This window comes from Antechinus flavipes, chromosome 2, assembly GCF_016432865.1.
Source record: "Antechinus flavipes isolate AdamAnt ecotype Samford, QLD, Australia chromosome 2, AdamAnt_v2, whole genome shotgun sequence".
Classification (NCBI taxonomy): domain Eukaryota; kingdom Metazoa; phylum Chordata; class Mammalia; order Dasyuromorphia; family Dasyuridae; genus Antechinus; species Antechinus flavipes.
In genome coordinates, this window is record NC_067399.1 from 385,347,975 (window position 1) to 385,370,995 (window position 23,021).

General features: G+C 33.5%; 1 protein-coding gene across 1 annotated transcript in view; it reads left to right on the forward strand.

Annotated features, from left to right (window-relative positions):
* Positions 1 to 13,987, forward strand: part of DICER1 (dicer 1, ribonuclease III) — a 92,421-nt gene extending 78,434 nt beyond the window's left edge. Inside the window, exons 24-27 of the mRNA XM_051978436.1 lie at positions 4,224 to 4,492; positions 8,163 to 8,325; positions 8,424 to 8,499; positions 9,510 to 13,987. Coding sequence (XP_051834396.1) covers positions 4,224 to 4,492; positions 8,163 to 8,325; positions 8,424 to 8,499; positions 9,510 to 9,675 — 674 coding nt within the window. The 3' untranslated portion in view covers positions 9,676 to 13,987. The remainder of the gene's footprint in view (positions 1 to 4,223; positions 4,493 to 8,162; positions 8,326 to 8,423; positions 8,500 to 9,509) is intronic.
* Positions 13,988 to 23,021: the final 9,034 nt, after the last annotated feature.

A 23,021-nucleotide genomic window follows, 5' to 3' on the forward strand; every position in this document is an offset into this window, starting at 1 on the left:
CAGTAATATTCCATTACATTCATATTCCAGTTTATTCACCCATCGGTTAGTATCTGCTTTTTTTTTTTTAACTTAACGCAGAAAATACTGCTTTTTTTTTTTTTTTTTCCAGTGATGAATACCAAAATGTTGGTATCAAGTTATCAGATTTGGCAGCCCAAGTTCAAGTATGCCATTGTATATAATAGATATTTTAATTTTTATAGATTGTATAAATTACATATCAGTCTATATTTTTTAGAACAGAATCATAGCTATTTCTGTCTACCGTTCCTGTGTTTCCTTTTCTTCTGTAAACATAATACTATACTATTTTAGCTAAATCTGTTTTAAGCTGGTAACTCTTTTTTTCTTTTGCTCTCTAATGGACTGTCTCTGGCTGTCCTTAGAGAACCTATTTGTTAACTTTTCCCCTAGTTTTGGAGTTTTTCCCTTAACTTATTAATTCCTTTTTTCTTGCTTGCTTTTTTTTTTTTCTAGTTATTTCTTTGTTTTCTTCTTAGTTAAACAGTAGAATCCCCCTCCTTTTCTCTATTTTTTAATTTTAAAACCTGTTTTCTGTGCCTTTTCCTAAAAAAAAATTAATTTCTTTCCTTCATTCTCTTTGTTACCTATCTTCCTTTCAATATATGACCCTTTTACTTATTTTGTCCTTCTTTAGTGTCTGTATTCCTCACTGCATTGAAACTTCCTATTTGGGGTTACCTTCCTCTAAATAACTTCTTTGTTATTACCTCAGATATTTTGTCCACCTCCCCTCACCACCCATCCTCCCCCACAGTTCCTTTCATTTTGTCATGTTCTTTTCTGAAAAGTACCAATTCCTGCAGGAGATCGAGAGAATATTGTCCCATGGTAGGAACTTTCCTTTGTCCCTGATTGTGCAGTTTATTATTGAACTTTGCTCCCTTCCTCTTGGTTGTTTTTCCCCTCATTTGCTGTAAAATCCGAGAGGTCCATGTTCTTCTACTTTTCGGTAGTTAGTTGCTCATATTTGGTCAGATTCCTCTTTTCTTGAGAGAGAATGAATGTTCTCTTGAAGTATCAAATTCCTGCTGATCATAACCATTGTAAGATATCCATCTCCCTTTATAGAATATTTCTTTCCTCTCATAAGATCATTCATCAGCAGTGTTTTCTTTAACTACTAAAACAAGATTCTTTCCCCCTTTCCTCATTTGCCCATTCTCCTATAGATTCTCTTTTTTTTTTTTTTTTTTAATTTTTCTGGAGGCAATTGTGGATTCTTCTGATCTTTGTTCAGAAGTTATGGGCAGATTTCTTGAATTATATCTGGCCTTATAGTGTTGAATTTTTTTGTGCTTTCTGAGAACCACATAATCCTTAACTTGTCTATATATATCCTGTGTTTGAGATCAATATATTTTGCTTGTGTGGAGATCGTGTTTTCATTTAATGTTAATATTACTTCCTTCTCTTCCATTTTATGCTTCACTTTTGTGTATTTGTCTCTTATTTGTTTCCTTGGTGAACCTTGCCATAATAAATTCATGTTTTTCTATTCTGCCAATTATTTCTGCTTTATAGGCCACAAATTCTATTTTTACAATTCTAATTTTTCTTATAAACTATTCAAGAGCACCCTGTGCTGTTTTTGAAATCTACTAGATTCTTTGTCTTACCAGGTTCTGATTCATTTTCCTTTTTCTTTCAATATTTATGCATTGCTATCTTAACTCTTTTAGTTAATCTGGTGGCTCCATTTCCTTCTGTTACTAATTCTTTCCTGTATCTGTCTTTGTCTGTATCTGCTCAATTTTTTAGCTGAATTTTCTTCCTTCTGAGATCTTTGGCAATTTTAATCTTTTTCTTCTCCTTAGTAGTTGCTTCCCATTCACTTTCCAACTACTTCCCCGGGGTAAATAGTGATATAATCATGGAGCTGGATCTCAAAGCTATCTAAGCCTCTTCCCATGATGGCCATTTCATAGTCTTAGACCATGCAGACAGTTAAAATTGCTTTATCTATTGTATCTTCTATTTTGGAGAAGCTTAAGAAGTACTAAAAAGCAGAGAAAATGTCTAGTATTTCATCTTATTGATCATGTGACCCAGAAATCCTATGCTTCCCATTAATGCCTATTCAAGATGACTTTGTCCATAACTTGGTTCTGTACTATAGATAGGGCTTTATATCCTTTTGTTCTGTCTGATCTTGGTGGGGTGGGGTGTGTAGAGCTGAATTTGCTTCAAAGACCATCTAAAGTGCTACATTTCACACAAGGCCTTTCTGATCTGCTAGTCCCATTCCCTAGCCTCTCACTTTTTTCTTACTTAGTGTTTACTTTTAATAGTTAAAAAAAAAAAAAAAGTGACTATATAGTGCTCATTATGTGCCAGACTCTGTTTTAAGTGCTTTACAAATGTTATTTTATTTGATCTTTATAACAACCCTGGGAGATAAAATTGAGGCAAACAGAAGTTAAATAATTTCTCCGGTGTCACACAGCTAGTGTAAGTGTCTGAGACTGAATTTGAACTTAGGTCATCCTGACATCAGATCCAGTGTTATATCCATTTTGATATCTTCCAGGGCTGTTTCATTTTGTTTTTGTCTCCCTAGTGACTGGCACAGATTTGTTGCTTAATAAAAATGCTTTTTTGATTGATCCTGTCAACGATTCCTGAATCAACATATACAGATAGAGACTGTCCTTAAGAATATTTCAATTAGCAAGGTCTTGCTCACTCATCAGGGAAATTTTAAAAATCACCATAAGGGTTGAAATGGAACTTGGAACTTGGCTTCATATTGATGGTGTTGGGTATTTATATTCAGAGAATCAAAAAATGAAGTTGAAATATTCATTGAATATGACTAACAATTATTTAAATGATTTCAGCAAGTTCTAGAAAATGTTGACGCTCACTGCTACCACTTTTTCTTTCCCAATCCTTAACCTATTTTCCCAAATCTTAATCCTGTTTTTCAGTCTTGACACTCACATGAAACTGCTCCTTCCAGAGTTATCACTTATCTCTCAATTGTGGAATTTGATGCTTTTTTCAGAATCTTTTCTTCTCTTTATATTCTCTTTTGGGCATCTCCTCATCTCCTGTATAACTGCCACTAGTCTCTTTCTTGAGTTTCAGTCTTGCAATAGCAATTGCCAGTTGAATATTTGAAATTACATCTCACCTTTATCATGTTCGAAACCTAATTATCATTATCTTTTCCCCAAAATCCAACTCTATTTCTATTGAAGTATCTTCTATAAATCTATAAATAGGTATCAGAATCCAATCCTGTTAATTAAATAGATCTTCTTTTTCCACAAAATGTAACACAAATTATAATATATGGCTGAAAATATTAGAATTGTTCACCCATTGACAACATGGTCAAGTCCATGCCTGAATATGTGATGTCAGTAACTGGTAAATAATATTCCTTTGTGAGGTATAATTCAGGTTTTTGTAACTGGTGAAATAAATCACTCATTTTGTAGTATGAATTTTAATTTCCAGTGTCTTTTTGAATATAATCCCTCAAATTAATATCTTTCTGAAATAGCATTAAAGCACATTTTTTAACCCAAAAAATCCATGATGACAAGTTCAATTAAGTTGTGGTGTGATGTTGGATAATTCTTCTCATGAGCAAAATAAGATGGTGGATTAAATATCCTGAGTTCCTGACTAGATCATTCTTCCTATGAGTATATAAAGAAATTATCTTTTTAAGAAATGAAGCTTTAAGTAAGAGTAGTTCATGGATTACTGAAAGTTGTTTTATAGAGAGACAGATTCCTTCTTATGCATACAGATATTTTAAAGATAACATTATGCCATTTGTTCTGACCTCTAATTATAGTTAGATATTAATTCCTACCACCCCCAATTCTCTCTGTTGGAAGGTGGGGAGTGGGGTGCATTTGTTCTCCCTGGCCAAGATAGTTTTTTAATCACTTAACTTTTTTTAGTGTTTTCATTTACATTATTGTAGTTGTGAATATTGTTTTACTTACCTTACTATGCATTTGTTCATAAATTTTCCCAGTTCTCTTAGTTCTTTATATCTTTGCTTCTTATATCACAGCAATATTTCATTATTCATATGTTTTAATGTACTTAGCTGTTCTCCAAATGAGAAACATCTACTTTATTTCCAGATTTTTGCTGCCACAAAAAAGTGTCAGGTAGATAATATTTTAAGAATTTGCTGTGGCAACTGATTTAAATTTTTTTTCCCTTCCTTACAGATTGTTATCAGCGTTTGGAATTCCTGGGAGATGCAATTTTGGACTACCTCATAACCAAGCACCTTTATGAAGACCCACGGCAGCACTCCCCAGGAGTTCTAACTGACCTAAGATCTGCTCTTGTCAATAATACTATCTTTGCATCATTAGCTGTTAAATATGACTACCACAAGTACTTCAAAGCTGTTTCTCCTGAATTATTCCATGTTATTGATGATTTTGTGCAGTTTCAGCTTGAGAAGAATGAAATGCAAGGAATGGATTCTGAGGTTAGTGATTTTTGAGTTGGTGGTTTGAATTTAACTTCACTATAGCAGTATATTTGTAACCTTATATTTGGATGTTTTTATAGTAGCATAAAGACCAGGTGAATGCCATTGGGAAGTTAGTGGTAAAGGCAGTGAATGTTTTCAGGGGAAATTTTCTAAACTTCTCTCAAGTCCTCAAGCTATTACAGGTGTGGTGGTCATAGTGCAAATGGCCCACCAATAGACTCTCAGCTCAAGTTCTCTTTTGGAACTTTCATTCTTGAGAACATGGTGATTGGTGTATACTTCATTTCAAAAGGCTTTTTCTTACTGTTCTTATTAGGCTTAACTATTTTAAATTCTTTTCTTTCTGCTATGGTAAAAATAGTGACATCCAAAAGAATAAGTGAACATTTATTAAGAGTCTCCTATGTATGGGACACTATGTTAAGACTTCTTAACTTGGGGGAAAAAACATAACATTATATAGTTTTTCTTTGCATACTAGTTCTTTTATATCAGCAAAACAATTCTGGTTCTAGTTGGAAAGAGAAGATATTCTTTTTGAAAAAAAAATTAGTTCAGTTTTTATGCATTGACATTTGATAGTCTTTTAAAATAACTTTATAAGATTCACAAGGGAGTTAATTCTAATTGTCTTTGAGGTGGGACTACTGTTTTAGATTTTTAATAGGAAAAGATACTAAATATAATGTCTCTCAGATTTTTATATCTATTCCAATCTTTTGAAAAGTTCTCCACATACCTTCTAATACTAGAAATGAAGTAATTTTCTGTCCTTCCTCTTAGCTTAACCTTCATTTTTTTTGGAAGAGTCAAGAAAACTTAATTTACTCCTTAAATAACTCATATCCTTCTAATTACCCTACCCTTAGTTTCTAGCATTCCCATTTATATCAGTAGAATCAGTCCAGACAGTGGCCTTTTGATACAAAGGCTAATAAATGGGAAGAGTAGATGCTACTGTTAATGGAGTGTTTCTATTCCTTGATTTCTTGTCAAGGAAAATAAAAGGACTAAGCACAAATGTGATGTCCTTCAGTCCATTCACAGATCAGCACTCTGTTATATAACATTATACTGAATGAAAGTTAATTAAAACTCATATTCTTACTTTTCTCATACTTAAAACTTTAAATGATTATCAACATAAAGTACTGTGCCAGTATTATTTAGAGTGTTTCATTCAAGACTTTAAGCAATAGTATTGTTAGAGAATTTGGTAGGATGAAAGGTGGTGATTTGTGTCTACTAGTAATTGAATTAAAATGAGCATGTTTAATGTAAGCCAGTCACGCAATAAACATTTAAGTACCTATGATGTGTCAGCACTGTGCTAAGCACTGGGCATAAAAAGAATGTTAGAAGACAATCCTTGCTGTGTCAGAAGTTTAGTCTAATGGGGGAAACAACATGCAAGCAACTATGTACAAACAAACTTAATACAGAATAAATAGTAAATAATCAACAAAGAAAAGGCACTACTATTAAGGGGGATCAGAAGTAGCTTGTTACAGATGGTGGGAAGGTGAGTGTAGCTTGTGCATGGATGGTGATCTGGTAAAGAACTGAGGGGTTGAGGGATTGGAGGTCATGATGTGGGCAGAGTAAATAGGCTTTGTGATTGCAAGGGAGATGTGGAATGATAACAGATTATAATTTCTGATAAGGAAATATCAGCGTTCATGAGCATGTAAATGGTGTATTTGTGAGTCATGAGAAAACCAAAGGTATGATTATCTTTGTATATTACTGAGGTGGGGTATAAGACTAAGTTAGGTGAAATGAGTAGATTGTGGAACTGTAAAGTTATGGTTTTGAAGGAATATCTGTCAACATATATGTTGAAGTCCTCTAATATGAGAGCAGGAGTGGAGGAGAAAAAAAGACCGAGTTAGATACTGAATTCAATGAAAAAAGAAGCAGGTTGTCTTGGAGATCAAGAGAAGATAATTAGTATAATTTTGATTGGATAGTAGATTTTGATTGATTTAGGCATTATATGATTTAGATCAAATTTAATCTAACTTCTTTGTATGTAACTTGTATTTACATTTTTTTAAAAATCTGAAATTAAAAATCCCTCACAATGAGCATTTCCATATGTACAGTAGAATCCAAAATAAGAATTGTCTGAGAAACCAATGAATCTCAATTTTACCATTTGCTTCTTTGTGTGTGTGTGTGTGTGTGTGTGTGTGTATGTGTGTGTGTATAGACAGAGAGAGAGAGACATAGATATAGATAGATAGCATATAATAAATTCAAGCTTGTATTTTAAAAAATGATTTGTCCTGATTATGCTGTTTTCTGAATTTCTTCCTATATGTCTGTATGCTTTTTTTTTTTTTTTTTAATATTTGCTTGGCCTTTCTTTCTTTGCTTTTTTTGGAGTACCACTGGTAGTCTCTTCTATTACCACCTCCCAACTTTTCCATTTTTTCTCTAATTAAAAACAGGAAAAGTTGGGGGGAGGAAGAGCTCGTTCAACAAATAAACATATTCAAGTGAAACAAATTCATATAATGGCCTTGTCCAAAAATCTACATTTCCTTCTGTACCTTGACTCCATCATCTCTGTGAGGAGTTTAATGCTGTATCATAATCCTGAAGATTTGGTTGGTTGAAACTTTTTTTTTTATGTTGTTGTCATTTTATAAATTGTTTCCTGGTTTTGCTCACTTCATTTTAAATCAGTTCATTCTTCCCAGGATTCTCTGAAATCATCTTGTCATTTCTTACCATATGATAATTTCTCATTACATGCATGTATTCAGATTTTGTTCATCTATTCCCAGCTGATGGACATCTACTTAGTTTCCAGTTCTTTGCTTTTTTTCTTTTTTTTTCTTTTAATATTCTCTTTAGGAATTGGAAGTGTTTTGTTTATGACTGCTTTTTCTCCTTTTAACCTACCTTTGCCCCTTCCACCAATTTAATCTATTGGTCGAATTTAATCTATTTCTGCTCTAAACTCTTGTGTGTGTATACATATTCAACATTCTTTTGTAAGGTTCATATGAGAGAGACTTTTTTGGTACCTCTCTCCTCCCTCACCTACCCACTCCCAGTTAATTCTAAGAAATAGTCAATTCTACCCCCTTTTTCCTTCTTCTACTAGTATGTTTCTCTTACCACTTTTTCTTTCCCTATTTCCATTGTTGTTTACTTAATCTGCTATTTGGCTCTTTTAGGGACTATTGCCTATGACTTTCTAGCTGATGTTTTTTGCATTTCTGGGGTTGAAAAAAATAATTTAATGTAATTTTTCACTGGATAACTTGACCATTACTCAATTCAGTATGATTTTTAGGTTTTTGCTTGAGTAGGAATGGAGGAGCTAGATGGGCTGTATAACTTTTCAGGCATATCTTAGCTGGAAGTACCTTTATAACTGAGTATTCTTTAAAAAAATAGTCTTCCTATATGGCAAGAGATTTTTTAATTTAATTTAGTTTAATGGGTTTTTAAAATTCATTATCTACTTTGTTTTTTTTTAACATGGTACAACATATTTATATTTTGTTTGGGATGTTGAGAAAATTGCTTATCTTTACTGAAATGAAACCTCAAGGAAAATGATTATAAGAAAATTAATTTTTAAAATGTATTATCTTTTGCCCTGATGCTCCATGAAATAATTGTTCTTTTTTTTTTTTTTTTAAAACAGCTTAGACGATCTGAGGAGGATGAAGAGAAAGAGGAAGATATAGAAGTGCCGAAGGCTATGGGAGATATATTTGAGTCACTTGCTGGTGCCATTTATATGGATAGTGGAATGTCATTGGAAATGGTTTGGCAAGTCTATTATCCAATGATGCGACCATTAATAGGTATTATTTATTTATTATTTACTTTCAGGAAATGATGAATTGTTATATAATTTATTTCTTGGAACATTATTCATATTATGTTTTCAATCTGCTTATAGAAAAATTTTCTGCTAATGTCCCCCGTTCTCCTGTAAGAGAATTGCTTGAGATGGAACCAGAAACTGCCAAATTTAGGTAAGAAGAGCCTTCTCGTGAAGGTTCAGGACAATTCAGCAGTCATTAAGTTCCCCTATGTGATAGTTTACCGAATGACACCTATAATAATAATTAATGATTCCTAGAGAGTTAGTGATACTTTTTCATGTAGAGGCTCCATGAATGATTGAAAAGATCACTAAGTAAGAGAGTTAGAATCACCAAGTGCTGGTTCTGACTTTGTTTTTACGAAAAATTCCTGTGATAAGGCACTCATCCTCTCTGAGCCTGCGTTTTCTAATTTATAAAATTGGGATGATCATATGGTATCATATAAGATTTAACACTGGAAGGGACTTTAGATGCTTATCTAGTATAATCCCTTTACTTTATTCATGAAGAAACTGAGGCCCAAAATAGTTAAGTAAATTGCCTAAAATTCCACATATATAATAGAAGACTTGATTTTTAACTCTGATGCTTTGATTTTGTAGGATTTTTCTGAGGAAAATGCATCATTAAATTGTACCTGTTGGTTTTTTTGCAGAGATTTACCATATAAAAATACATCTATATTTTTGATATTAATATTTACCCCATGTCATATGGATTGCTAAGTGAAGGGGAGAGAGAGTTTTTGAGAAATATACAAATGTATGCAACTTAAATTGAGATTTTAATTTTAATGATTTTAAAAAAATAATTGGCTTTAAAGGAAGTTATTTTAATATAATTCAGTATTAGTCACATTATCAGATATTGTGGGTTAAAACCAAATCAATATTAGTCTGTATTACTGTAAAATTTTATAGTCACCCAAAAATCAGAATCCAGAGAAATTTTATTTGTAAGAGTTCTATCATTTAAACAGTCCCTTGCTTGGTAATTTATGTCTTCTAGCCCATTTGCCGACAACACTTTTTATTTTTACCATTTAATGCTGAACCAAGGAACCAAGGCAAGGTTAACTCTTTCTTTTGTGCAGTCTCCTCAATGACCTAAATATAAGTGATTGCATCTCTCATTAGCAATGTTGGTTTTCTTTTCAGTCCTGCAGAAAGAACCTATGATGGAAAGGTCCGAGTTACTGTGGAAGTGGTTGGGAAGGGAAAGTTTAAAGGTGTTGGCCGGAGCTACAGGATTGCCAAATCTGCAGCTGCGAGGAGAGCACTACGAAGCCTCAAAGCAAATCAGCCTCAGGTTCCCAACAGCTGAGACGCCCACTTGGAAACAAAGAGCAAAACTGAGAGTAAAACACATTTTAAAAAGAATTTTAAAGTTGATGTTGAGAGGAACAAATTGAAGACAGAGTTTAAAGTTTGTTTGAAAACAGAGTAGTAGCAGAGTCAAACATTTAACATGTATAAAAAATGTTGAAACTAATGGTAGTTTTAGTCTTTTGCGCAAACACAATCTTGTCTTCTTTCCTCAATTCTGCTTTGCTTAATCACAAGAGTGCTTTAATGATGACATTGAGCAAGTCTCCAAAACCATTGTTATCAGGTCTTTTGTCAGTGCAGCTTTGCTTAGTGTTAGAAGGCCAGGGAGCATACAACTAAAGCAGTTGCTAGATTTCTATAGTGTGATCTTGAAATTCCTCCATCTGTGCACTAGTGCCAGTCATGAAACAGTTTATAAACCGTACTGAATGATATGGGATGAGAGAAAATAAGTGTGCCAGTCAGTATTGTCCTCTATTTCCATGTTATCTTAGTATCAGATGATGTTCCCAATCATTGCACTTATTAGTTAGGGATGGATTTATAATTGAAATGGCTGGGCTGGCATACTGTTAGAATAAAATTTCAGTTTTCTGATGCCACATGATCTTGCATAGAAAAGGTTCTTGCCTTAAAAAGTAAAACCCTCATGGATGTACTTTTTATTTCTAATCTTTTTAGGACAAATTTATTTTACATTCCCTACATTTTATCATGTGTCATATGATGAAACAGCTCAATATTTACAATTCATTAATGTAGCTGAATTATACTTTATCTTATTAGTGAACATACATAAATTATTTGAAGAAAAAACACAGAAAATATGATTAATCTATGGAATTTTTTTAATGCCATAAATACAAGTGGTCTTTGGCTAAAATTTTAATTTCATTGGAAAATGCCAGCTAGATAGTTCTAATTAAGGGAATGTTTATGGGGAAAAATTTTGCCATGGAAGCCAAGCCGTTGCTCTAACAAAATAACCTTAGACATATCACACCTAAAATATGCTGCAGATTTTATAATTGATTGGTTACTTATTAAAAAAAAAAAAACAGAGCACCTTTACACTTAGACTTCTCATAGGAATTTCTTACTGTGCTTTTCACAATGTTGCATGCGTGTGTCACCTACCAAAGCTCTGCTGTTAAATGCCAGGAAAGTTTGATGTTAGAGATAAACTGCCGTACTCGGGATGCCTGTGATTTAGGTCATTGATTTAGAGAAACTAGCTCATTGTTGTTTCAGTCTATTTGGGGGGGATGGGAGAGGAAGGAAAAAAGTTGCATTTGTAGGCTTTTGGCCTAAATTTCTTTGATTAGATTTGGTAGGCACTCTTCACTTAAATACCTCAGTTCTTTTATTTTTCTTTTGCATGCATTTTTTTTTTTTTCTGTTTGGTGCTATGTTTATGTATTATGCTTGAAATTTTAATTTTTTTTTGCACTGTAACTATAATACCTCTTAATTTACTTTTTAAAAAGCTGTGGGTCAATTTTGTACTCCCACCAATATACCAGTAGAGGTTTGCTGCAATTTTGCTCCATTAATTATGCTTGAAGTTTGAGAAAGCTGAGCAGAGGTATTTGATGTTTTCCAGCACATCAGTCTGAACTTGATGCTTCATGTAATGCTGTTTTTGATGTGTTAACTCACAGTTGAATACTGTATTCCTTGCTTTTAACTGCTCCAGAGAACAACCCCTTTTTGCATGCACACGAAGACAACTGTCAGCTCCAGCTTTCAAAGAAGCCTGAGTGACAGGGTAGATAAAGCTTCTTGGAAATTAAGCTTATTTATTGGATTCAGATGTCTTAAAATTTAAATTGAGATTCTAAATTATTTAAGGAATTTAAAAAATATTAATTTTAAGGAAGGTGATTTTAATGTGGTAGTTTAAAAAAAAATCTCAACCTAAAATATAGCATGCTATAAAACCAAGTCAAATTTGATCTGTATTATAAATTTTTACAGCTGCTAAAATAAGGATTGATATTAATTCTATTCATATTGGTTTTTTGTGGCAGTCATTTCAACAATCCCTTGGTAATTTATTTAAAAAAAACTGATGCCAAAAATTAAGGTTTTAGGATAATTTTAAAGAAATGAATAGAAATGTTAATTTTTTAAACAAATTAATAGAAATTCCATTATTTCCTGGCACTAAGATCAAATGTTTTCAAAGTGACATGACATTGGAGAAAACATTCCTTTGTATCTTTTGTAACATTAAAAAAAAAAAATTAGTCATTTCAGTTGATATTAAAACAAAATTAGGTCATAGGATTCTCAGGGGTTCAGATTTCCTGCTGCCATCAAAATGTTTTATGAACAGCTATTTCATTTTAGTTGGGGGGAAAAGAGCTTAATTTAATTTGTATCTTGCCTTTCTGAAGCATCCAATCATCCCCTCGTTACTAGGCGAGACTATGACTTAGGTATCTGAAATAGGTATCTTGTGACTGCTAAACTATAGTTCCTGCTGCTGATATGTTTTTGATCTTGTAAATTTCTTCCCAGTGTAACCTCATTGAAATGTTTTGCATCCATCTATTAAGACATCACCTTGTGTTGCCATGTAATAGAATCTTGTATTCCCTTTTGTTCATGTGTTTGCAGTGTTGAACAGAAAATATTGTTAAAGATCTGATAGTTTGAGGAATAGTCAGTCATAGGAGACTGTTAGAACCAATCTTGAGGGATAGGGTCTGCACAGACTCCTGAGAGGATTGTGTGGGGCTTAGTTGGCATGAACCTCCAAACATTTAAATTTTTTTCTTATTTCTATTATACTGTACTTTCAACAGTTCTAACTATGCTGCGTTTTTAATAGCTTTTTTTTTTTTTTTTTGCGCTGTTCTGTTCATGTAGCACAATTAAGCATTGCACTTGGTACCATGCTTTACCTCATTTCAAGGAAAATATGCTTAACAGAGAGGAAAAAAATGTGGTTTGGCCTTGCTGCTGTTTTGATTTACTGAATTTGAAAAAGATAATTATAATGCCTGCAATGTGTCATATACTTGCACAACTTAAATAGGTCATTTGTAATGTCTGTGGCATTTTTACTGTTTGTGAAAATACAACAAAGATGTGTTAACAAAATTCTTAATTATGTTTTTAAATTGTTGGTTATATTTTTATTGTTATGTGAAGTGATTAAAATTAGAATGACCTCTGACACTCCTGTAATTATCTCTGAACAAACCAATATTTCACATACCTGGTGTACTAGATTGGTTTCTGAAAGATTCAAGCGCCTGAAATAATACACCATGTTTAAATATCAAGAAACTCTGGTTCTATTTGTTCAGTTCACATAACAGCCTGTTCTTTCAGCATTGTTACTGGAAATTATGCTGTGACTTCAGAGTACAGAATATAATAGAATTTTAAGCCAACCACAGTACAGTCTCAGAACTCATTGAAAGGCCCAGTTAACTATGAATGCTGAGTTAAGTCTTCAGCTCTTTTACATATAGATGGTGCCATCCAGCTGAGATCCTGAGACCTCTATTTACAGTATACATAAAATCCATCCTTCATGGGGCTTTCATATCTACAGAAAGGAAATTCACTTGTCATATTTGTTACCTTATAAAGTGATTTTAAGTATGTTCATATGTGTATATTTTTCAACCACTGATTGATTAATTTTCAGGAATTTATTTCCAAATAAATTCCTTTATTTTATACTGTACATTAAGTGTTTTTAAGTAAGATATGCCATTTTAAGACCAAGACTATTATTAAAAATGATTATCAAAATTGTGGTTACACCAGTAGCAATATGTTGGGAAATTTCCATTGCGGTAGGCCATTATATATATTCCACTAGCAGTTAAAATTAAATTTTCAAAGGTAACTTGTAAATACATTTCAATCATTCATTGTGTCGATTTTTTCCCCAGCCCATTTCCTTGGGCAGCAACCACAGACAATTTTAAATTGCTTTGTCAATTCACTCAATATTCACTGCAGCAGCAGGTTGTGTAGCAAAAAGCGCAAATGTTTTGTGAACAAGAATGGAAAATTGCAGGCTTTTTAAAATTGTAAATAGTTTTGATGTAAAAGATGGTTAAAATCAAGTAGAATTAATAACAAATATAATTTGATGGACAATAAAATATTTACCATCACATGCTGCAGCTGTCTCTAAGGGACATAAAATGTAATTCATTCATACTGTAATCATGCTGCAGAAATTTGCAGTCTGCACCTTATGGATCACAATTACCTTTAATAGTTTTTTTAATGTAATAATTGTAGCTGAGTATATCTCCAATAAAGTTATGGTCTGTTCACTTCGAGTCCTTTTTATTTGTTTTATTAAAAGTGCTACCATTTTCAGAATCGAAGTAAGGTATATTTTTGTTTTTATTAGGAGCTCACACTTAAAAAAATTTTTTTTTAATACAGATTCAATAAACTGGGTAATTTTATGTCTAAAACTCACTTAAATTAGATAAGGATAAAGATAGCCTTCTAGATGGCCTCTGCAACTCCACTATATCTCCACTCCAGTTCATCCTCTATTCACCTATCAGAGTGACCTTTCTAAAGTATAGTTAAACTCCATTGGTCCCAAATATCCTTCAGGATCAAATATTTTGAGTCCATTCTGTGCTAGGGACTTTGTTATGTACTATTACAAATATTTTCTCACATGATCTGTAAGACAAGTGCTATTAGAATTTTTATTTTATATTTGAGGAAAGTGAAACAGAGAATTAGTATCTCAGGCTGATTTCCTGATTCCATACCCAGTTCTATCTACTTTGCTACTTCATTACTAAATTTTCTAAAGCACTAATTACTAAATTTTCCTCTATGGAATCTTGGAAGATGAAATTATTTCAGATTATTTGAGAGTGTCAAAGTCCAGAAATAGGATAAGCTGTCTCAGAAGATAATAAGCTACTCTTTACTAAAGCACAGGCTATGTGACCACTTGTTGAAGATACTGTAAAAATTATTCTTGGACAACTTTAGGTTGCACTAAATGGTCTTCTTCCAGCTGAGATTATGATCTTGGTATCTTTAATTCTTGAAAAATGATTTATTCAATTTGGTGCAGATGATAATTACTTGATAATTATCAAAGAAAGTAATAATATGAATTTGCATTTATTTCAAAATCTTCTGTCTTGTGCTACAAGCAGGCAAGTGTATTCTTTTCATTTTATAGATGAAACTGAAGTTTAGAGAGATTATCACAACAGGTTTGCAACTTAGGTCTCCTAACTCTAAGCTTGCTTTCCTAGTATGCTAGACTTGAGACCCAGTTAATATAGTAAAATTTATCAATCTGTGATACAAATTATAAAAATCATGTCCCACTAAATACTTCATAAGGTAAGCTGATGTTCTAAAATTATTTTGTAGGTTAAGGTTCAGCACCAGGTTTATGATCCTTCATGTAAAGATTCCCTAGAATCAGATCTTCCAAATTGCTGTTCTGTTGATCTTAGACCTGTCACTTTACTTATGGACTTCAGTTTCTTTCTCTGTAAAGTGAAAATGTTGGACTTTGGTCCATTTAAGGTCCACATTTTCTGATCCATTGTTAAATAAGGCTTGGGTTGATTGGCAGAGACTTTTTCTTAAGAGGGAACACTAAACTCACCAAAAACTAGTGCTATAAGTAAGCATGGCCAGCAAAGAAGCCTCAAGCAGAATTCCTTATTCCATTTTGCCTGGAGTCAAAAGAACCAAGAAATGAACAATACTTAAGTATTATTTTTTCTTATGCAATTAAGCATTTTTCTTTATGTAGATGTGTAAAATTAATTTACTAGTGACTCAAAAATACCCCCTCAACATTCCTAGGATAGAATTCCTAATTTCCAGAAGCTGGGGGCTTGGAACACATTTTTTCATAGAAAAGTGATGTTCCAAATGGTAGTTAAGTATAAATAAAAAGCACAACTACTGTAAAACAAACACAGATATAATAAAATTATAAAAATCAAGCTTGATCTAACAAAGAGCTATGAAGAGACCTCTCTCCTTTGCAAGGTGATATTCCATAGATGTGAAACATACATATAATAATACTTTTTAAAAAGATATATTGATTTGTTGATTTAAAAAAAAATATTCTCATGAAGGGATAGCTCTCTTGGACAGCAAAAGAGGAAGGATTCACAGAGAAATGCTGTTAATGTGAAAACAAGAGATATCCAGAAAGATCTATTTTTAAAAACCAGCACTTTAATAGTAAGGATTGAACTAGCTTTTTAAAAAAATCCTTCCTACTTATATTGTGAAACTATATGTGTAAATCTTGAGCCTGACTCTTAATTACATGATCATGGGTAGGTCACATAACATCCTTGAGCTTGTTTCCTCATCTGTCATGGGACCATAAAATGTAGAGGTAAAATGGACCTTACAGATCTAGGCCAAACCATTACCTTACCTACCCTCAACCTTTATTTTTTTCCAAGCAATTGAAGAAACTGAGACTTGGGAAAAGTAAATTGCCCAAGATCACTCAAATAGTTATTGGCAAAGCCAGAATTCAACCCAGATTCTCTGGTTTTCCAAATCAAGTGCCTTTTTCATTCTACCACCCTGAATTGCTCTTCATCAGCTTGTGAAGAAAGAAACCCTGTAGGGGTTATAGAATTTTAAGTTGATAGGTGGATTACTGTTCAGTTTTGACTTTGCTCTGTTACTTAGCAATTTGTCTAGTTGGTATGACAAAAAGTGTTGACCCTAATATAGTAAGTCTACCCTTTGTATTATTTTTTTTTTGTTTGTTTGTTTTATTTTTGTTCTTTTTGGAAGCAATCAGGATTACCTAGAGTCATAAAGCCAGTAAGTGTCTGAGGTCACATTTGAACTCGGGTCCTCCTGACTCCAGGACCGATTTTTTAATTCACTGTGCCATCTACCTGCCCTGTTGTGTACTTTCTTGTGAGGACCAAGACAAGTTCTCTATATGTAGTCACAATATATTTCCCTTTCAAAAATACTTTTTTGTTGTTTTTCAATCATTAATAGTGTGCCACTCTTCATGATTCCATGGACCATGTTATCCATAGGGTTTTCTTAGTTAAGATACTGGAATTATTTGCCATTTCCTTTTTTAGTGGCATTTTTTTTTTTTTTTTACCAAAGGAAATAATATATCTCACAGATGTCTCAAGCTTATCATGTCTAAAACACAGCCTCATTTTGTTCCCTTCCCAAACCCAAACCTCTTCCAAACCCACTATTTCTATTGAAGACAACTGTATCCTTTTAATCTGCCAGGCATATAACCTCAGCCTTATCCTTTACTCCTTACTTTCTTGCACACCATATTGCTAATATGTTGCTAAATCTTGCTATCTGCCCCTCCAGCATTTCTTGCATCTATCTGTTTTTCTCTGCTTATAGAGCTACCATAGGCTCTTATTACCTAAAATAATAACAATGGCTTCCTAAACAGTCTCCCAGGCTCAAGTCTCTACTTATTCCATTCCATCTTCCACATAGCTACTAAACTGATCTTCCTAAAGTGGACATCTGACTGTGACATCTGACTGTGTCACTGTCCTACTCACTCAACTCCAATGACTTTCCTAGGAGCCTAGTATAAAATAACTCCTTTGTTTAGCTCCTAAAGCCCTTCCTAACTGGACTCAATCTTTCCACTTTCATAACATTACTCATTTTCTCACACTCTCAATCCAGTCATATTGACCTCTCTTTTCTGTACATAAGGCAACTATTGCGCTGTCTCTGTGCTTAGAAATAGTTATTGCCCATGCTTGGAATATACTTCCTTTTCACCCCTATGTAATAAAATCCCTCTCTTCAAAACCTTATTCAAATACTTCTCTATAAGGCTTTTTTTTTTTTTTTTTGCTTTTTCCAATTGTCTCTTCCCTCTCTAATTATCTTGTATTTGCCTTATAGTTTTATTTATTCTGTATCGGCTTCTATACATATATGTTCTCCAATAGGATATAAGTGTGTGAGAGCAGGGTTTGTTTCCATCAATCAAACATTTTTTAAGCTAGGCACTATGCTAAGCACTAGGGATACAAAAGGAGACAAAAGTTTCATTTTTATTATCTGTATCCTTAAGGATACAGCATTTGGCATATAGAACTTTAATAATATTTGTGGATTGAATGATTGAACATCTTAATTTTTGCTCCTGAGATTTTAGAACTGGGATATAAAAGCTCTCTAGTTCAATCCCTTATTTTATGGAGAAAGAAATCAAGTCCCAGAGAAAGGAGATGATTGGCCCAGTTATAGAGATAAGAGGCAAAGCCAGAATTCAAATCTAGGCTTCTCACTACTTCTACCATCAGAATGTATGCTGAGAGCTAGATGAAAAATAGTAGGAATTAAATTCATTTGGATTGTGTAAAGTATAATTATTGTATCCCCAATGCATAGCACACTACCAGCAATATAGTTAACATTAAATGCAATAGAAAAGCAGAGTAAAGAAGTGTATGAAATCTAGGGAGGGATTGGGATAGGGAGAGGAAAATGAGGAAAACCATGGAGGAGGTGATATTTGAATTGGAACACATTTACAGTGATGAAAACAAACATCAAAACATGTATCTGTAATTGAATTTTACAAAGCTTAGTTCATTACAACCTCAGAGGGAAGTGAAGAAGGGTTAAAAATGCCTCTAATTTGAGGATAATAGTTGATTATAAAACAATGTTAGGATGGGCCTATCTCTCATCCCAGGAGAGAAGAATTGCTTTATATACATTATTATATACATTATTATTAACAAGGTAGCAGTAGCTGTACAGTAACCAGAGGTGCAGCTTTTCAGGACATGACTGAACTTCATTACCTATTCCTGGGAAATAGAAAAGGATATAATGTGAAGATTGGAGCCAATCTAAATCTTACCAAAAAGGAGTTTTTTTCAGTAATGTTACAAAAGTTGCCAAAGCAATGGATAGAAAAGGCCATTATTCTGGATGGCTCCAGCTCTGCCACTTAACTTTTCCAGGCAGGTTTCCTCGGTTGTGAAATAGAGATGCTACTATTAATTGTCTATTAAGATTCAAATGATTATTTGCATAACTAAATATATATGTATCATGATTCTATCCATTGCTTTGGCAACTTTTGTAACATTACTGAAAAAAACTCCTTTTTGGTAAGATTTAGATTGGCTCCAATCTTCACATTATATCCTTTTCTATTTCCCAGGAATAGGTAATGAAGTTCAGTTATGTCCTGAAAAGCTGCACCTCTGGTTACTGTACAGCTACTGCTACCTTGTTATAGAGGGCCTGCTTTATTTATTTTTATTAAAAACAAAAACAAGAACAAAAACAGAACATTGTCATATGCCCAGAAGAACATCACAGAGGATTCAAAATATATAACAAATTTCCAGTTCAAGAAAGGCTATATAATAGTAGAAAAAATTATATTCATGAGTGTCCATCTTTTCTTTCTTGTAGATTGTTCTTTTGTTGCTATGTACTTTTAAACTTTATTTTTTTTATCCTTTTTATTCCCCACCTTTTTCAAGCAGTCTGTAGTTAAGCTCAGATATATTTATAGATAATGACAAAAAACAAACTCACACACATATATCTTACTCATCCACAGACTGACACACATACATACATCTATATTCATTCCTGCTTCTTTTTATAGTGTTTGTATATATCTCTTCTTTCCTATCCCTGCTAATTCTTCTACTTGTGCTCCTTATTTGTGCCTTGCTATTACTTAACTTTTCCCACCCCATGGATCCCTCCCCTGTCTTCTTCCCCTACTCTTTGCTTTCCCTTCTCTCCATCCTGCCTTCTTATTTCTTTATAGATTTTGGAGGGTGTTATATCCTTCATGGTATTTATATAGTATTGTCTATTTAACCCATTCCTGATGTGAGTAGGTTTTCAGAACTATGAGCCCTTTCCCCTTCTCTAATGCCTCAGTGTTTGTTTCTTCCTCTGCACTTCATTTGTATAAATCTTTTGAACTACCCAGATACCTGATGTCAGTCTTCAACATATGATACACATTTTCATGTAAAAACCATAAACAATTTGCCCATGCTAATTTCTCAGATATTGGTTCTTATGTGTTAAATTTTCTATTAAATTCAGATTTTGGTTGAAAAAGTCCTGAAAATCTGAAAGTTCATTGAATGTCCATTTTTTTCATTCAATATGGATAGTTTTGAAATTTATGGCCACAGGCCTAGTTTTTTTTGATTGCCTACATATGTGATTCCAGACCTGTGGGTCTTTTATTGTGACTGTTACTAAGTTCTATTCAATTCTAATAGTAACTCCAGCATATTTGAATTGCTTTTTTACTTGTTTCTTGCAAAATTTTCTCTTTGATCCAGAGGTTTTGAAATTTGGCAATAATATTCCTATGTGTTTTCCACAAAAGACTTCTTTGAGGTGGTGATCAGTGAATTCTTTTTTGTTTCTACTTTTCCCTCATATTCTATCTAGGATAGTTTTCTTGGTGGGCTTTTTTGGGGTTTTTTGCATTATTGTGTCAAGGTGCATTTTTTTGGTCACAACTTTCAGGTATTCTTATATTTTCTTTTCTTGATCTGTTCTCTGTTGTTTTTCTAAGATGTTTCATACTCTGTTCTATTTTTTCATTCTTTATATTCTTGGTGTCTTATAGCTTTACCAGCTTTCTTTTGCTCAATTCTAATTTTCAAAGAGTTATTTTCATCTTTAAGATTTTGTATCTTATTTTCTAGTTGGATAAATTTTATTTTTTATAATCTTGTTTTTCTTGAGTAGTTTTTTTATTTTTTCCTCAATGTCTCTCCTTTGATTTTTAAATTATTTTTGGAGTTCTTCTATACATTTTCTCTGGGTATAGGGAGCCAATTAATGTTGCTCTTTGGAGCAGAAGCAGCTTTTTTCACTTCAGTGTCCTCTTTTGAAAATGAGCCTTGGTCTTTTGTACTCCCATAGGTTTCTATGGTTGGGTTCTTTCTTCTTTGCATTCATTATTTTTTAAATGATAAGTATTCCTGTAAGCACCTCTAATCGTGGAGTGGGTAGTATGATGCTTCTAGCATCACTTCTGCTCTCTTCTCTGACCTGGAACCCTAAACCAAAAGCTCTACCCTTCAGCCAGTGTTGACAACATCCCTGCCTCACTGCTTCTACACTCATTGGGTCTGCTGGTTCCTTCTTACCCAGGGCTGAATCTCAGCAGCACAGATGGGCCTGGTATTCTTAATCAGCTGAGGCTCCCTCAGTCTTCCCAGTCTCAGACACCCTTCCCCCTCCCTTCACTGTCTAGGAGATGAAAGTTTCTGTGGTTCCTGCTGAGGCTCCAGGCACACCCAGCTAGTGCTAAAGGTTCCCCCTTGATGCTTCTGTGGATCTAGCCCAGAGGTGTTTGCACTTCACTTGGATTAATCCCCAGCTTGAGATATTTCTTTGGATCTTGGCTTGTGTCCAGAGAACCCTTGTTCTGTCCCAAGTCTTCTTGATTTTTCACCAATCTATGTTTGCTCTGAAGGACAAATTTGTTCTAATTGTGGGGGAAAGCTGGAGAGGTTGAAATTTACCCACATACTTTGCCATCTTCCCAGAATCCTCCCTCTTCACATTATATTTTTGAATTTATACAGCATCTTTCCATTGGACTAGAATCATGTTTTATAGAATTGTAACTTCAAATAAACTTGGGGGACAGCCAGATAGCACACTAGATAGAGCGTTAGGCCTAGAGTTTGGAAGACAGGTTCAAATTAGTCTCAGATACTTATTAGCTATGTGACTTTGGGCAAGTCACTTAACTGCCTCAGTTTCTTCATTTGTAAAATGAGCTGGAAAAGCAAATGACAAACCGCTCCAGTATCTTTGTCAAAAAACCAAAAACAAAATTCCAAACAAACCAAATGGGGTCATGTAGAGTTTACACGAGTAAAAACTGACTTTGAAATGGTCACATAGACCACTTCAAATGTTTCATTATTTTCACTCCTTGGAACCTAGCTATGGGGATAAGTCCTGAGTCAAGTCAGAGGATTGAGATTAAAGCTAAACATTCTTCTTACTATTTGTCTGATTTGGGGTTAAGTATTTTGGGTACTCTGGGCCTTAGTTATTTGCAAAATGAAAATATTATATTAAATAATCTCAAAGTCTCTTCCAGCTCTAAATGCTATGAGTCTGTGAACTTTGTTTTTTAATGTGCTATGATTTGTGTGCAAGTCAAATGGTTAGATACTATATGGAGTTATAATGCTAAATGAGACCATAGGAGTAGAACAGATTTTTCAAGTGAATGGCATCAACCTAATAATAAGAGTAAAATTAAGAACAATAATAGTTAGATTTTATTAGATTTGCAAAGAGCTCTACAATTAATTTCAAATTTATCCTTATTCTAAGTATTTTAAAAAGGAGGAAACTGAGGCACTTGCCCAAGGTCACACAGCAAGTAAGTCTGGTGCCATATTTGAACCCAGCTTCTTTAGATTCTTGATGTATTTGCTGTGCCACCTTGCCTTCCTGGTTTTCTGCCCATTTTTCTTTAAAATGTGTTGATGGGCAAACAGTTACTATTCTGGAAAAGTCTGCTCAAATTTTAAGTTCTAAAAGCCCAGAGCCTGGATTGTGTCTCATTTGGTGGTTAGATTTTACTTCTGCCGATTTTGGAATAATGGACTACATCAGTTTTCCCAGGAAGCCAAAATTATAATTTTTAGTTATATACATATCAAATCACAAGCTAACATTTCCAGAACTGGACTTGGTAAAGGCGATTGATTGCTTTGACAGAGGGGAGGTACTGCCAAAGCATGTGTTTGTTGTAGCGTGAATAACATTTGTGCTTTCATCGTGCTTCTTCCAGGGTCTTACTTTAGTCATAGAACGTTAGTGCTAGAAAGGAACATAGAATGTTAGTACCAAAAAGGACCTTAATGCTTTTGAATTTTACAGCTGGGAAAGACTTAAAACATAAAATTTTAGGGTTATTAAGGATTTCAGAGCCTATCCTAATCCCTTGATTTTGTAAATGAGGAGTTTCTAGTTCACCTAAGTGATGTCAAGCAGCTAATTAGTAACCAAAAAAATGGGAATAAAACTCAGGTTTTCTGAGCCCCCTGTTCCAATGTTTCTCTCTTTTAAAAAATTATGTTGTTGATAATAACTATCATTTGATAGCTCTATCTCCTATCCATAAAAACATGTAGAAAGATGGAGCTTCTTCTAGTTTCAACAGCCCAGGACTGAAGAATCTGTTTACTAAGATCTCTTTCAGTTCTGAAATCCTGTGTCCTAGTACATATTCTAGGTCAGAGCAGTCAAACATATACCCTAAATTTGATCAAAATATAACTGGGAAAATATTTCCAAAAA